Source organism: Chiloscyllium plagiosum, unplaced genomic scaffold (genome assembly GCF_037043375.1).
Source record: "Chiloscyllium plagiosum isolate Xiang-an unplaced genomic scaffold, Cpla_swu_hap1 HiC_scaffold_36, whole genome shotgun sequence".
Classification (NCBI taxonomy): domain Eukaryota; kingdom Metazoa; phylum Chordata; class Chondrichthyes; order Orectolobiformes; family Hemiscylliidae; genus Chiloscyllium; species Chiloscyllium plagiosum.
This window is the reverse complement of record NW_028270174.1, coordinates 12,214,227-12,230,018: the sequence shown is the minus strand read 5'-3', so window position 1 is coordinate 12,230,018 and position 15,792 is coordinate 12,214,227. Positions and strand designations below refer to the sequence as shown.

At 42.7% G+C, this 15,792-nt stretch overlaps 1 protein-coding gene across 8 annotated transcripts in view; it reads right to left on the bottom strand.

The window, feature by feature from the left end:
* Window positions 1-15,792, bottom strand: part of LOC122539483 (putative E3 ubiquitin-protein ligase HERC3) — a 60,299-nt gene that overhangs the window by 20,355 nt on the left and 24,152 nt on the right. For 5 of the 8 annotated variants that reach the window (XM_087979960.1, XM_087979963.1, XM_087979962.1 and 2 more), the window contains exons 12-17: window positions 11,681-11,873; window positions 10,458-10,615; window positions 7,659-7,739; window positions 6,836-6,898; window positions 2,283-2,357; window positions 1,440-1,529 (exon numbers count right to left, since the gene is read on the bottom strand). In XM_087979960.1, the coding sequence (XP_087836086.1) occupies window positions 1,440-1,529; window positions 2,283-2,357; window positions 6,836-6,898; window positions 7,659-7,739; window positions 10,458-10,615; window positions 11,681-11,873 (660 nt within the window). The remainder of the gene's footprint in view (window positions 1-1,439; window positions 1,530-2,282; window positions 2,358-6,835; window positions 6,899-7,658; window positions 7,740-10,457; window positions 10,616-11,680; window positions 11,874-15,792) is intronic. The other 3 variants (XM_087979961.1, XM_087979964.1, XM_087979966.1) reach the window with 1 other exon arrangement.

The window sequence follows — 15,792 nt, the reverse complement described above, 5'->3', positions numbered from 1 at the left end:
TAGTCAACATGGCCTTGTATGTGGAAAATCATGTCTCACAAACTTGATTAAGTTTTTTGAAGAAGTAACAAAGAGGATTGATGAGGGCAAAGCAGTAGACGTGATCTATAAGGATTTCAGTAAGGCGTTCGACAAAGTTCCCCATGGGAGACTGGTGAGAAAGGTTAGGTCTCATGGAATACAGGGAGAAGTAGCCACTTAGATACAGAACTGTCTCAAAGGTATAAGGTGGTGGTGGAGGATTGTTTTTCAGACTGGAGGCCTGTGACCAGTGGAGTGCCACAAGGATCAATGCTGGATCCACTACTTTTCATCATTTACGTAAATGATTTGGATGTGAGCATAAGAGGTATAGTTAGTAAGTTTGCAGATGACACTAAAATTGGAGGTGTAGTGGATAGCAAAGAAGGTTGCCTCAGATTACAACAGGATCTTGACCAGATGGGCCAATGGGCTGAGGAGTGGCAGACGGAGTTTAATTCAGATAAATGCGAGGTGCTGCATTTTGGGAAAGCAAATCTTAGCAGGACATATACACTTAATGGTAAGGCCCTAGGAAGTGTGGCTGAACAAAAAGACCTTGGAGTGCAGATTCATAGCTCCTTGAAAGTGGAGTCGCACGTAGATAGGATAGTGAAGAAGGCGTTTGGTATACTTTCTTTTATTGGTCAGAGTACTGAGTACAGGCATTAGGAGGCCATGTTGCAGCTGTAAAGGACATTGGTTAGGCCACTGTTGGAATATTGCGTATAATTCTGGTCACCTCCCTATCGGAAAGATGTTGTGAAACTTGAAAGGGTTCAGAAAAGATTTACAAAGATGTTGCCAGGGTTGGAGGATTTGAGCTATACGGAGAGGTTGAATAGGCTGGGGCTGTTTTCCCTGGAATGTGGAGATGAGGGGTGACCTTATAGAAGTTTACAAAATCATGAGGGGCATGAATAGGATAAATAGACAAAGTCTTTTCCCTGGGGTCGGGGAGTCCAGAACTAGAGGGCATAGGTTTAAGGTGAGAAGGGCAAAATATAAAAGAGACCTGAGGGGCAACTTTTTCACGCAGAGGGTGGTATGTGTATGGAATGGGCTGCCAGAGGAAGTGGTGGAGGCTGGTACAATTGCAACATTTAAAAGGCACCTGAATGGGTGTATGAATAGGAAGGGTTTGAAGGGATATGGACCGGATGCTGGCAGGTGGAATTAGATTGGGTTGGGATATCTGGTCGGCATGGACCAGGTTTACATCAGTGGGCATTATGAACTCTCTTTTAGTGTGCAATGTGACTGAAAGTCCCTGAATTGCTCCTCTGTTCCTTTAGATACAACTAAATAGCTAGTAGTATTATTAATGTACTGTATTTATACAGTACTCCACAATCTGAATTGTTTGTATTCAGGGATCAAATATTTTGGATGTACTTCTTCAAAACATAAGTACCTACTTTCTGCAGCATCTGGGATTCCATTTTCCATAATTTAAGCTTTGTTTCCATATCAAAGATGCAGCGATATGGAATTAATTCTTCTTTGATCTGTTCAATATAGTAATCAAAACTAGTTAAGCATATTTACATAGATATTTCTGGAAAATAATGATTTAATTTCCTCTTCCTGTATCCCCTCCTGTCAGACTTTCCATTGATGCTCTTTTACTATTCCAGTCACTTCATTTACAATGTGCTAGTCTCGCACCTCCACCTGAGGGGCACTGTCACAGCTTTCTGAACAGTCCATTTCGCTGCAGGAATATTGCAAAATCTATGGGCAGACTGAAAAGATAACTGTGCAAACACTTCCAGAAAAGCCATATTTTGCTGAGTAACTAAAATTCCATGTAGAAATGCAAAGATTCTTCGAGTAAGTTTGTTTCAGGGAACTGGGAATAAGCTCAACAGTCTCACCTTCCCAAAATAAATTGTATTAGAAAAAAAAGGGACTGTTGAGAATTCAAATCAACATTTCAAAAACGTAAATGCAGAAGACGGAAGCATAATCAGAAAGTGGAAGAAACCAAGGTTATAAAGGAATGAGAGCTGGATGAGGTAACTTGCCTTTGCAAGCCTGCTCTTCCATTAAGCTGGCTCACTGGACAGACAGGGACAAGTACATCCCAATAGAGATCAAATCAGGGGAACAGCCAAATCTCCTCACAATGTGTGTCAGTGTGGCCTGAGACCAGCTCTTCTCAGTTCTCTTGGTCCACAACTGCTACATAAAATGGTGAGAAACCATGAAACAAAATGATCATTATTCACAAAGACAAGCATGAATCGGAGAGAGCCTACCTTGCAGAGTACTGAGAGATATTGTTTAAACTGTTCATATTCTGGTTTAAAAGGCATATAACAGCCTCTCATTGCCTGTGGAGAAAGCATATGATCAATTTGAAAGATCATCTTGGCTCGAGCAGTAGGTTGTATCCCTTTGTTACCAAAATTACAAACATATCCTCATTCTGGAACAATATACATTGCCTCTCTAAAATCTGCCATTTTACAATAACAATTTAGATTTCTATACAATTGTATGGGCAAGCCAGCTCACTACACTCTTTATGATGAAGATTATTGCCATCATTTTCTTTAAGTGTAGGGGCCTGTTTGATTTAATGTGATACAGAAAATGACTTCCTCTTTTAACAAGAGGGTGGTATTATAGTTAATATAATGTTTATGACACATTGTTGATGGATTGCAGGTTTCATTGCTATAATAAACATTGTTACAGACTTTGAGCAGGACATGATGTGAGGTCTCACTTTTCCAAGATCCTAAGCTGTTACCTCAAGTCATTACTGTGGATGGTGTTAATGGCACTCCCCTCAGCAATAACTCTTTCAGACCCCAGAATAACCTATCATGGTGTTCACATTGGAAAAGGTACTTCACATGAGGGATTGTCAGATAAAATTTGACAGCAAGTCCCATAAGAAATTTCTGGATAGCTGAAAACTTGAGCAAAGAGGTTGGTTTCCAAAGACACTTTAAATGGAAGAAAAGACTTAGCAAAGGAATTCTAGTACTTTGTGTGTGATCTCAAGGAAAGCCATAAGAATATTTGATTTGATTGATTTACTGTCACACGTATTTTGTTACAAATACAGTGAAAAAAATGTTGTATAGTATTACCACTCTCCAGTGCCATCTTGAAACACAGAAAAATAAACCAAAATGCCAGATGTAAAGGCAGAAAATAAAGAGATGATGAATTTTACAGTCCTTCTTATTAAGTGCTTCGCTATGGGCCTGGATTCAGGCACTCCACCATCCCAGTGCTGAAACAGTCACCAGCATAAAGACGTTGGGGTGCCTCGAGTCCCTTTGCTACATCACCGCAGCTGGAACCGTGTTGCTGTTCTTCCGCACCACCTCTCCTCCACTGACGCCATCGTGAGTCCTCACTGGGCTGACCTTGCAATTCCACAGGCACCAATACTGATACTGCCAGATCCCACATTGGGCCCAACTCAATTCTGTCTTCTGGGCCAACCTCGCCAAAGCCACCTAGATCTGCACCAGGTCCAAACTCAACCGTGCTGTTGCTGACCTGAGTCCGCATGGTGGTCCGACCTCACCGATGCAGCCACCATTGATGCTACCAGGTCCTGGACTGGGCCCAAACTTGACTCCACTGCCATTGCTGGTAATCCTTTTCATCCCCTCGCCTCAGAATCAGAGATGTACAGCACGGAAATAGACCCTTTGGTCCAACACATGCATGCCGATCAAACATCCAATCTTAATCTAGTCCCATTTGCCTGCACTTGGCCCATATCCTTCCTATTCATATACCCATCCAGATGCCTTTTAAACGCTGTAATTGTATCAACCTCTACCACTTTCTCTGATAGCTCATTCCATACACACACCACCCTCTGTGAGAAAGTTGCTCCTTAGGTTTCTTTTATATCTTTCCCCTCCAACTCTAAACCTATGCCTGCTAGTTCTGGACTCCCCCACCCCAGGGAAAAGACTTGTTTATTTACCCTGTGCATGCCCCTCATGGTTTTATAAACCTCCATAAGGTCACCCCTCAGCCTTCTCCCATTATTATTCCTGTTCTCTTTCAATTGGCTTACCTCTTGGTGAAGAGCTCGGTCACGGCAATGGCATCAGCAGGCTGGAGTGGGCTCCCCAGCGCGGGCTGGAATGTGGCCCTGCACTGCAGGCTTGTGGAGCAATGCGTTTGGACTGCTGCATTGTTGAGGCAGTCCACGGGCCGACTCATTGATGCTGCAGAGGAGAATTTGGGTTCCCGGTGGTACCTGTGCTCTCTGCAGATTCATGGACACAGCAATGAAGGCAGGCTAAGGCTGAGTACAATACACGGAGGCATCAACTGTGGCTGCATCGGCAAGGTGCGCCTGAAGCAGATTCATGGCGATGGAGTAGAGTTTGGGCCAGTGCGGTACCCAATGGCATCAGTGGTGCCTGAATTGGTGAGGGCCACATAGGATGTCAGTGGAGAAGCAGTGTCACAAAGCTAGTCCTTTTTTTTCTAAAAGCTGTTCCTTGGCTCAAGGATACTCTGTCCTTGATTTCTTTTCAGAGGGGTAATAAACCAGGCCGGGCTCCAATCAGTCTGGTCTGGTACAGAGATGAAAAAGATTTTGAGAGGCCTTTTGTTTATATGTAAACAGATGAGACTTCAGGGCAAACTGGTCATGTTTTAGAGTTGACATGTATAAAGAAAGGGGAGTGGTCTGCTCTCTAGCTGAGCAGTTTAGTTCAGTCTTGAACTGGTGAGGAGTTCAACAGGGAACTGTGTGGAAACTCTCTCTCTCTCTCTCTTTCTGCCCTTCAACTTTAACCTGTAACCATGTGTTCCATTTATACTGGTTTTTAAAGGGAGTTTGCTTATTAGGACTGTTGTGTATATTCAGAACAGCATAATTAAGTCTAGTTTGGATAGGCTGCATTCTGTAGGGGTTCTTTATTCTGTTCTTTGGGTTTCATTGTGTAATTTTGTGAATAACTGTTAGTCTATTTTAAAATCTAGTCATCAACCTAGCTAACTTACTCTGGGTAATTTTCACTGTATACTTACCGAAACAAATTGCAAAGTTATGGTCTGGGCTGCCTGCTTAAGAATGTTTGCAACACTTAAGGACTATGAGGTTGGACACTTACTTTCTTTTTTCATTTTTTCGCCATTATATTCTATGTTTTGGTTTATTTTTGTGTTTTAAGATGCCGCTGGAGAGTGGCAACACTAGATAACACTTTTCACTGTATTTTGTAACAAGATACATGTAACAAAATCAAAATAAGCTTGCCTCTGCCAAGAACATACCTCCGCCACAGGTTCACTCTGGACCCACCTCACTGCTGATGTGGATGCCACCAATGTCGCTGATCTTTATAAGTAGTAAAATTAGAAAGTAAAGAGAAAATAAAACAAAGAGAAGAAAAAGGAAAAAAGTGGATGGAGCAGACAAGCTCTGGGCTCAAGAGTCCAAACACCACCTATTCCACTCACTGCCACCAAGTTAGACTGATAATGCCAGGTGGTTTCATGTTTTAAACAAAATGCTCACTGTACAAGATTTAAACAAACCAAGTCTTACTAACTGGACACCATATTTAGTAAATTATTTTTTAAGTCCAAAGATCTGAACAGAATTCCCATTCTGTTTTAGTTCCATCCAAGAGTTCACATATAATTTCCATTCACTTTGATTTTCTTTAATTCTGTTTGGAACTTAGACTTTGAAAGTTCGCTCTGTGAGTTCCACTGCCAATCCCTTCGACTAACTTTACTAGGCAGAAATGACAATCAGGCATTCCTGATGAACAGCTTATGCCCGAAACATCGACTCTCCTGCTCCTTGGATGCTGCCTGACTTGCTGTGTTTTTCCAGCACCACACTTTTCGACTCCGATCTCCAGCATCTGCAGTCCTCACTTTCTCTCAGAAATGACAGTGTTAATTCTTCATGAATTTGAACTTTCTATTTCATGATCGGGCACCACTTGCAGTTTCTGTTTAATAACTCAAACACAGGAACACTTCTGTTTCCTAATAACCTCAGTGCTTTTTACTGTGGCTGCTGGCTGATGTACTACAACCTGTTCACAGCCTTCCGTGCTAACTGACCACTACAATGAGACAAACACAGATCTAAATCCAAAACAAAAGACTGCTTCCATTTATCCCCATGGCAACTGCCATATTTGGAATGTCTCAATTAACTCCATATAATTTTCAGATCAAATGACCAGTTTAAAATTGGAGACTGTCATATTTATTGTGTCAAGGGTTACAGATTAAGTAGCGTGGATTCAGTCTATTTAAAAGGATCATACAGATGTATTAAACAGCTCAGACCACAGTTTGCAGGAGCAGATAACTATCTACGTATCCTGACTCTAACACACTTCGACCTCACGATACAAGGTACTCAGTCAAATGGTTTCTTCCTGGTCCTAGGCTCATTGTCGTATCCAGCTCTTAAAGCAATAATACTACAGATGCTTTGAAACTATTCCTGTTTACCCTTTTTTTAATGTTATATTGGGACCACTTGAATCTCTTTGGGATCACAGTAGACATCTCATCTCTACCATGGTGGCCAGGAATGGCACACTTATTATGGACTATTTTCAAAAAAACAGGTTATCCTCACTTATCAGTTAAAACTTCAATTCCTAAAACTACAAGTTATACTCCGAAAACATATGAATCCTGAAATTAGAGCAAAGGGAACTGAAGCTATTGTTGCCAAGGAAACCAAAGAAATAAATGTGCAAATTGCACAATGTTGTATTATTAGTCAAAGATAATTAATTGCCCATTGGCTTTCAGCATATTTGACTGATATTTCTCACAAAATACATACATCATTTATGAACGGATCCATCACTGCTGGAGGAGCTTTGGGGAAGCATTGCGCAGCAAAAGCCTGAAATCAATAACATGTAAGTAAGTAGAAGTGAGCATTATTTTCCAAATATTGCTTGGTGTTCATACTGTCAAATTTTATATCAAATGCAGATAAAATGTGAGCGTTAACTGTATTTGCTTTTAGCTAATGCAAATCCCTAGAACCAATTAAGCAACAGCCTCCTCTTGCTGAGAACAAAGGTGGCAATGCCACCACTTATGAGGAGCTCTTGTTGTGCGGGAGTAATGCTCCTACTTCTGGGACAGAAGCTTTGAGTTCAAGTCCCACGCAACAGCTTGTTGGCCATAGAGTCATAGAGATGTACAGCATGGAAACAGAGCCTTTGGTCCAATCCGTCCATGCCGACCAGATATCCCAACCCAATCTAGTCCCACCTGCCAGCACCCGGCCCATATCCCTCCAAACCCATGATGGTGAACTTAACACAGTCAAACATGCAACAAGTTGATTGCCAGCCTGCAAGTTCTTCCAACACAACTGATGGATATTTACAAAGGGCCATGGATAGGTATACCACCTTAGTCTGCACAGATGGTACTCCTTGGTAATATGCACCAAATATATAAGTGGCTTGTACTGTGGTCCCAATGGTAGAGGTTCGTTGTTTAGGACTTATCCTAAACCTGCTTAGCAATGACCATTTTATATGAACATTAAAGCTGCTGAGCCTTACTTTTAAAATGGTTCAAGAGCCTTCAAATTGAACTGTAGGAATTTGATTTTCTAATTCAATCACGGGATGGAGGTGTCCACTTACCGTTAAAGAATCTTTAATCACTTTCATAACTGGAATGCAGAAATTTCTCTCCTGAATTGTGTGATGTCTGCACAAGTTTACCTACCGCCAATATAATTAAACACAAATTAACATTTTGTGATTTAGTGCATAAGCATTTAGGGGCAGTATTTAATGGGTTTAAGAGAGTTCCTCCTGCTGGCTGGGAGCTGGTGAGACTCCGGTATTGTGTTTTTAGTCACTGAACCAGTCAATGATGGCCCTTTCCTGAGATCAAACACCCTGGGAGAGGACAGTCGGCCCAACAAGAGTGGCTGGTCAATCAGAGGTGGCCAGCTGATTGTGTTTAGGGTGATACCACTGGCAAACCAGTGACTGCTGCTGTTACCACACCCACCCAATGACCAGGATCACCATGGATTCAGGTGCAGGTGAACGGTGGCAGATGGAAGTCGCGCAATGGAAATGGGAAGGAAGGATCGACAGAAAAGACAGGTGCTCACTCTCAGTGGAATTCCCTTTCCTCACGTCAACGCGGAGAAAAGAGAAGTAACCAACTGCCCCCACATCAGGAGGGGGTGAGCAAACAAACCAAAGTTTGCTTTCTGTCTTCTTGCAAATCAAATCATCGATGCATTGTTAGGTGAATACCAGTGGTGGTGGATAAAGGTCATCAGTGGGCATTAACTGCTTGTTAAGAGCCTTAACTTTTGTCTGGGTGGGTAGATATGCCCCTGTCCTTCACACACACACCCGCCTACCAAACTCACCAAGGAAGTGGCCACTAAATTCTACCTATTTGGACCTACAGTTGTACAAGTCCTTTAACTCCGGGGATTTTTTTCTATTGTATCATTAGAGGAATCAATGGGCGCTGTTTGCCATAATTAGTTATCAGAAACAAAAAAAACTGTAGATGCTGGAATCCAAACCCAGCAGGAGGCTGGAAGAACACAGTGAGCCAGGCAGCATTGGGAGGTGGAGAAGTTGACGTTTTGGGTATAAACCTTCAGGATTGGGGGTGGGGATAGGGGGAGCTTCAGATAAAAAAGTCTTCGCCACATCAATGAGACCAAATGTAAATTTAAGGAACGCTTCGCTGAGCCGTAAGGGCTAGCCTGATGTCCCAGTCACCATTCATTACAATTCCCCTTTCCATTCCCTCTCCGACATGTCCATTCTGGGTGTCCCCCGTTGCCATAGTGAATCAGACTGTGAATTGGAGGAACAACACCTTATCTTCCGCCTGGGCAGCCTACAGCCCAGAAGGTTCATCATGGAGTTCTCCAATTTCCAATAACCTTCTCACCCATCCCCCGACTCCCTTTCCAGCCCCGCCTCCTCCCTTCTAACAACCCCTCCTTCCAGCTACCAACCGGATTCATTCCTCCCTGCCAATCAGGTCTTACCCACCACCTGTATTCACCATCACTACCTCACCACTCCATCCCTCTTCCCACCCAAAACCCTCTCCTTTATCTGCAGTTCCCCCTATCCCCACTTCCATTCCCGAAGGATTATACCCAAAACATTGAATTCTCCACCTCCTGATGCTGCCTGGCTTGTTGTGTTCTTCCAGCCTCCTGCTTGTCTACAACTAGTTATCAAGCCCATCTTGATTGTATCATGTAACCAATAGGCAAATTCATACGTTATTCTCTCAGGTTCTACATTTCTCAATCCTGACTGTAGCATTCCACATACAACAATTTTGGTTTATTTCCACATTTACATTACAATTCATTCACATGATGTGAGTTGCATTTGTTTCCCATCTCTAATTGTCAGAGGGAAGATGATGGTCTATTCTGTGTGGCAAAGGTACACCCATACTGCTGTGAGGGAGGGAGTTCTGGGACTTTGAAGGAACAATGCAGAAATAGTGATATAGTTTCAGGTCAAGATGATGTGCAGCTTGTAGCAGAACTTTCAAGTGGTGGTACTTCCACGTGTCTGCACCCTTTTCCTTCTAGATGGTAGAGGTCAAATGTTTGGAATGTTTGAAGGAGAATCGGTGTATTGTTGCAGTGCATCTCCTCCATGTTACACACTTTTGCCACTATATTGATAGTGGAGGGAGAGGGTCTTGAAGATGTTGGATAGGGTGCCAGTTGAGTGGGCTGCTCTGCCCTGGACGGTGTCGAACTTCTTGAGTTTTGTTGGAGCTGCATTCATCTAGGCAAGTGGAGTGTATTGCATCACACTCCTAATTTGTGCTTTGTAGATGAGTGAGCAGGCTTTGAAGAATCAAGAGGTGAATTTCCAGCCTTTCACCTATTCTTGTGATCACAATATTTACACAGCTGGTCCACTTCAGCTGTTGGTCGATGGTAACCTCCAAAATGTTGATAGGGGTGGGAAATCAACAGTAGTAATGCTATTAATGTCAACAGCCATAGTTAGATTTGAAAAAGGACACTTTACATAGAACACCATAAGACACAGGAGCAGAAGTAGAACATTTAACCCTTCATTCGATGAGATCATGGATGACCTGATGATCTTCAACTCCACTTTCCTGACTTTTCCCGCCAGAACTCTTGATTCCCTCACTGTCTATCTCAGCCATGAATACGTTTAATGACCCGGTCTCGACAGCCCTCAGGTGGTAAAGAATTCCGCAGATTCACTATCCTCCAAGTTAAAACAGCCCACCCTGTTTCACAATAGAGGTGAAAAATTAACAAAAGTAATTGTACAGGAAGGTTCTCAGGACTCTGAAGTTTCGATGGTACATGGCAAAGAGGTGAGTCCCAAAGAAAGGGAACAGGCCCGCTAAAAGTGGAGGAGTAACCAGAAAAAACTGAAATTTGCACTGACCTGGTAGAGTGTTTGTAAGATTTTTAATGAATTGTGTAGTTGGGGATTGCATTGTGAGGCACCTGTCATTGTGAGTTGAAGAAGGCGATGTGATTCTTTCTGATACATCCTCACAAGGCGCAAGAAGAAATAATAAGGCATCGTACACCACCAACGTTCTGTCAAGAAACAGCACGGAAATATTCATGTAAAATAAAACACAGCCTCCTACTTGGTCACTGATCATAATGAACAGGATGATGAGCTTTAGAGATAGAACAGTGGGTGCCATCCTTCTAACAGTCATGCTAATTTGCTGATACTTTCCTCCAGGGAGCTCTGGATCAGCTGTTTGATCTTCAATGGAGATCATCTTAATGTAGAATCTCTGACCAGGAGATGTATTACTGCCTCAGCATCCTGTCCAATCATTGTCATCCAAGATACTGCATTTACATTGCACCGTTTACCAGCTCCAAATATCTTCAAACACTTTACAACCAATTGTGTTTCTTTGGAGCTACTGCGATGATGCTGCTCCTACATTAAATGTTATGGTATCATTGGCTTTTTTTTCAGAAAAGTCTAAAAAGTACAGATTCCGAAAAGTCCGAGCCAAAGGCTTTTAGGGCCAATTTAATTACAGCTAATAGATACTGCCTCAGGCAAAAGGCTTTTAGATTTAAATACAATGAAAGGGGAGAGTGGCCAGTTCTCCCAGCTCAGCTTTTCTCTGGTTTGATTTGGTTTTTGACCATCTGGCTATTTACTGAAAGCAGTCAGGCAGTTTGAAGCTGCTAGATCCAAAGAAGCAGGTCCATGCTGATCCTCTCTCTTTGACTTCTCTCCTGCAAGACCGCATGTTTGATTCTACCTTTTGTGTCGAGGGATGTTTATGGGGATTGTTGCAAGTGTTTGGAAAAGCGTCAGTAAATTGGGATAATCTGTTGGTTTCTGGATAGGTTAAGTTATTTGGTATTCTGTTCTCTTGTTTGTGTTTCATTCAGTAATCAACCAAGTGGTTTAACCAACTGCATCCCTCCTGGAATAACCACATTACACCTGCTTAAAACAATCAGCAAAGTTAGGGTCTGGGCCACTTCCTTGAAATGTTTTGAGGGGGTCTGGCCTGGTCCATAACACACTGTCGTAGAGAAACTGTAGAAGAACATGTTATTTTTGAATTATTTTCCTTTAATTATGACCAGCTGTATTTTCAATTATGTTTAAATATTAAAACTCACCAAGAATTTTAAAATAACTGTCTTCAAGTGAGAGAATGGATCTGCTTAAAGATTCAAGCAGCGTTGCTGAGTCCCTTGACTCTCCCAGGACAGCAATGAGTTCTGGTATTATAATGTAAACTCGCAATGTTTCCACACAGGTCGGAGATCGAGGTAACGATGGGATCAGGTTATTCTGGACTGCATTCTTCACCTGTAAGATCATGAATAACAGGATATATATAAAACTCCTTTATAATAAGTACATTCCTCATTATTAATGTAGTGCTCCTCAATTAAACTTTTTAAAAAAAATTCCTCATTGACATTACAATATTAGATCATTAATTTCCAAAAAATTATTTATTGTGCTGTTCGATAGATGGATATGGTGCTTACACTGTTGGAAGCAAAAATAGAGATTGCTGGAAAAGCTCAGCAGGTCTGGCAGCACCTGTGGAAAGAAACCAGTTAACATTTTGGGTCGAGTGATCCTTCCTGAGCTTATACTATTGGGGTTGGTATTACCAATGACAGAAATTTCAAGCAATGTCACAGACTAAACACGCAGGTGTGAAAATTCCTTATTTCAGGATATTCCTTAATTCAGGCTCTTTCCACGTAATGATTTGTACATGTCTGTTTTTGATGGTTTTTCTGATGGTTTACAGAAGACAGGGGATGAAGAGCTGTTTGGTCATTTACGCTTTGTTTTGTAATAGTGTTTTGTTACAATGGGCAAGTGAAGGGTGAAGTATTGGCTCTCAAAATACTTTGGACCTACACAATTGGAGCTCAATTGTGTAGGTCCAAATGACAGTGAAAAAAAAGTTTTAAAAAAACTAGAAGAAGCCAGGGTTGGAGGGTTGAGCTACAGGGAGAGGCAGAATAAGCTGGGCTATTTTCCTTGGAGAATTGGATGCTGAGGGGTGACCTTATAGAGGTTTATAAAATCATGATGGGCATGGATAGGATAAATAGACAAGATATTTTCCCTGGGATGGGAGAGTCCAGAACTAGAGGGCATATGCTTAGGGTGAGAGAGGGGAAAGATTTAAAAAGACCTAAGAGGCAATTTTTTCACGCAGAAGGTGGTGCGTGTATGGAATGAGCTGCCAGAGGAAGTGGTGGAGGCTGGTACAATTACAACATTTAAAAGGCATCTGGATGGGTATATGAATAGGAAGAGTTTTGAAGAATATGTGCTGGCAAATGGGACTAGGTTAATTTAGGGTATCTAGTCACATGGACAAGTTGCACTGAATGGTCTGTTTCCATGCTGTACATCTAAGATTCTAAATATCTTGTCTTTTCTCACACATCCATGGAATCTCATGTTCTAAAATCAGATCTAATATACTAGGAATAACATTTTCAGTTCCGTTGGAGGTTCTGACATGCACATTTGAAACTTTTTGTCTTTAGCTGGCCTGCTGTGTGATTCATGCATCTTCTGTTTTCTATTTCAGCTGACAACTGTGTTACCTAATAGAGCATGTGGTGATTGTTAGACTGTAGTAAAGCAACTAGCTGAATTGAATGATTCATAGCCAATAATGGAAACCAGTTTTGCATTGAATCAATAGATCGATTTACATTGCATTATTGACTTAGAAATGAAGTGGGAAGCAGGCATGATGTAATAATAATCAGCTGATTCACCACAGAGTCATAGAGATGTACAGCATGGAAACATACCCTTCAGTCCAACCCATCCATGCCGATCAGATATCCCAAACCAATCTAGACCCACCTGCCAGCACCTGGCCCACATTCCCCCAAACCCTTCCTATTCATATACCCATCCAAATGCCTCTTAAATGTTGCAATTGTACCAGCCTCCATCACTTCCTCTGGCATCTCATTCCATACACATACCACCCTCTGTGTGAAAAGGTTGTCCCACAGGTCTCTTTTATGTCTTTCCCCTCTCACCCTAAACCTATGCCCTCTAGTTCTGGACACTCCAACCCCAGGGAAAAGACTTTGCCTATTTACCCTATCCATTACCCTCATAATTTTGTAAACCTCTATAAAGTCACCCCTCAGCTTCCGACGCTCCAGGGAAAACAGCCCCAGCCTGTTCAGCCTCTCCCTATAGCTTAAATTCTCCAACCCTGGCAACATCCTTGTAAATCTTTTCTGAACCCTTTCAAGTTTCACAACATCTTTCCAATAGGAAGGAGACCAGAATTGCATGTAATATTCCAACAGTGGCCTAATCTATGTCCTGTACAGCTACAACATGACCTCCCAACTCCTGTACTCAATACTCTGACCAATAAAGGAAAGCATACCAAACGCCTCCTTTACTATCCTATCTACCTGCGACTCCACTTTCAAGGAGTTATGAACCTGCACTCCAAGGTCTCTTTGTTCAGCAACACTCTCTAGGACCTTAGACACTTAATAAAGTCCTGCTAAGATTTGCTTTCCCAAAATGCAGCACCTCGCATTTATCTAAATTAAACTCCAGCTGCCACTCCTCAGCCCATTGGCCCATCTGGTCAAGATCCTGTTATAATCGGAGGTAACCCTCTTTGCTGTCCACTACACCTCCAATTTTGGTGTCATCTGCAAACTTACTAACTATACCTCTTATGCTCGCATCCAAATCATTTATGTAAATGACAAAAAATAGAGGACCCAGCACTGATCCTTGTGGCACTCCACTGGTCACAGGCCTTCAGTCTGAAAAACAACCCTCCACCACCACCCTCTGTCTTCTACCTTTGAGCCAATTCTATATCCAAATGGCTAGATTTTCCTGTATTCTGTGAGACCTAACCTTGCTAATCAGTCTCCCATGGGGAACCTTGTTGAACGCCTTACTGAAGTCCATATATATCACACCTACCACTCTGCCCTCATCAATCCAATCAAGTTTGTGAGACATGATTTCCCACGCACAAAACAATGTTGACTATCCCTAATCAGTCCTTGCTTTTCCAAATACATGTACATCCTGTCCCTCAGGATTCCCTCCAACATCTTCCCCACCACGGACATCAGGCTCACTGGTCTATTGTTCCCTGGCTTGTCCTTACCACCCTTCTTAAACAGTGGCACCACGTTAGCCAATCTCCAGTCTTTCAGCAGCTCACCTGTGACTATCGTTGATACAAATATCTCAGCAACAGGCCCAGCAAACACTTCTTTAGCTTCCCACAGAGTTCTAGGGTACACCTGATCAAGTCCTACGGATTTAACCACCTTTACCCGTTTCAAGACATCCAGCACTTCCTCCTCTGTAATATAGACATTTTGCAAGATGTCACCACCTATTTCCCTGCAGTCTATATCTTCCATATCCGTTGCCACAGTAAATACTGATGCAAAATATTCATTTAGTATCTCCCCCATTTTCTCTGGCTCCACACAAAGGCCGCCTTGCTGATCTTTGAGGGCTGGAAATGTGTTGCTGGAAAAGCGCAGCAGGTCAGGCAGCATCCAGGGAACAGGAGAATCGACGTTTCGGGCATAAGCCCTTCTTCAGGAATGGGGAAAGTTTGTCCAGCAGGCTAAGATAAAAGGTAGGGAGGAGGGACTTGGGGGAGGGGCGTTGGAAATGTGATAGGTGAAAAGAGGTCAAGGTGAGGGTGATAGGTCAGACTGGGGTGGGGGCGGAGAGGTCGGGAAGAAGATTCGATGGATTTGACTGAGACAGGGTGGGGGGAGGGGAAATGAGGAAACTGGTGAAATCCGAGTTCATCCCTTGTGGTTGGAGGGTTCCTAGGCGGCCCTATTGAGGGGCCCTATTCTCTCCCTAGTTACCCTTTTGTCCTTAATGTATTTGTAAAAACTCTTTGAATTCTCCTTAATTCTATTTGGTGGGCGGCACAGTGGCACAGTAGTTAGCACTGCTGCCTCACAGCGCCAGAGACCCGGGTTCAATTCCCGCCTCAGGCAACTGTCTATGTGGAGTTTGCGCATTATCCCAGTGTCTGCATGGGTTTCCTCCAGGTGCTCTGGTTTCCTCCCACGGTCCAAAAATGTGCAGGTTAGGTGAATTGGCCATGCTAAATTGCCCATAGTGTTAGGTGAAGGAATAAATATAGGCGAATGGGTCTGGGTGGGTTGCTCTTCGAAGGGTCGGTGTGGACTTGTTGGGCCGAAGGGCCTGTTTCCACACT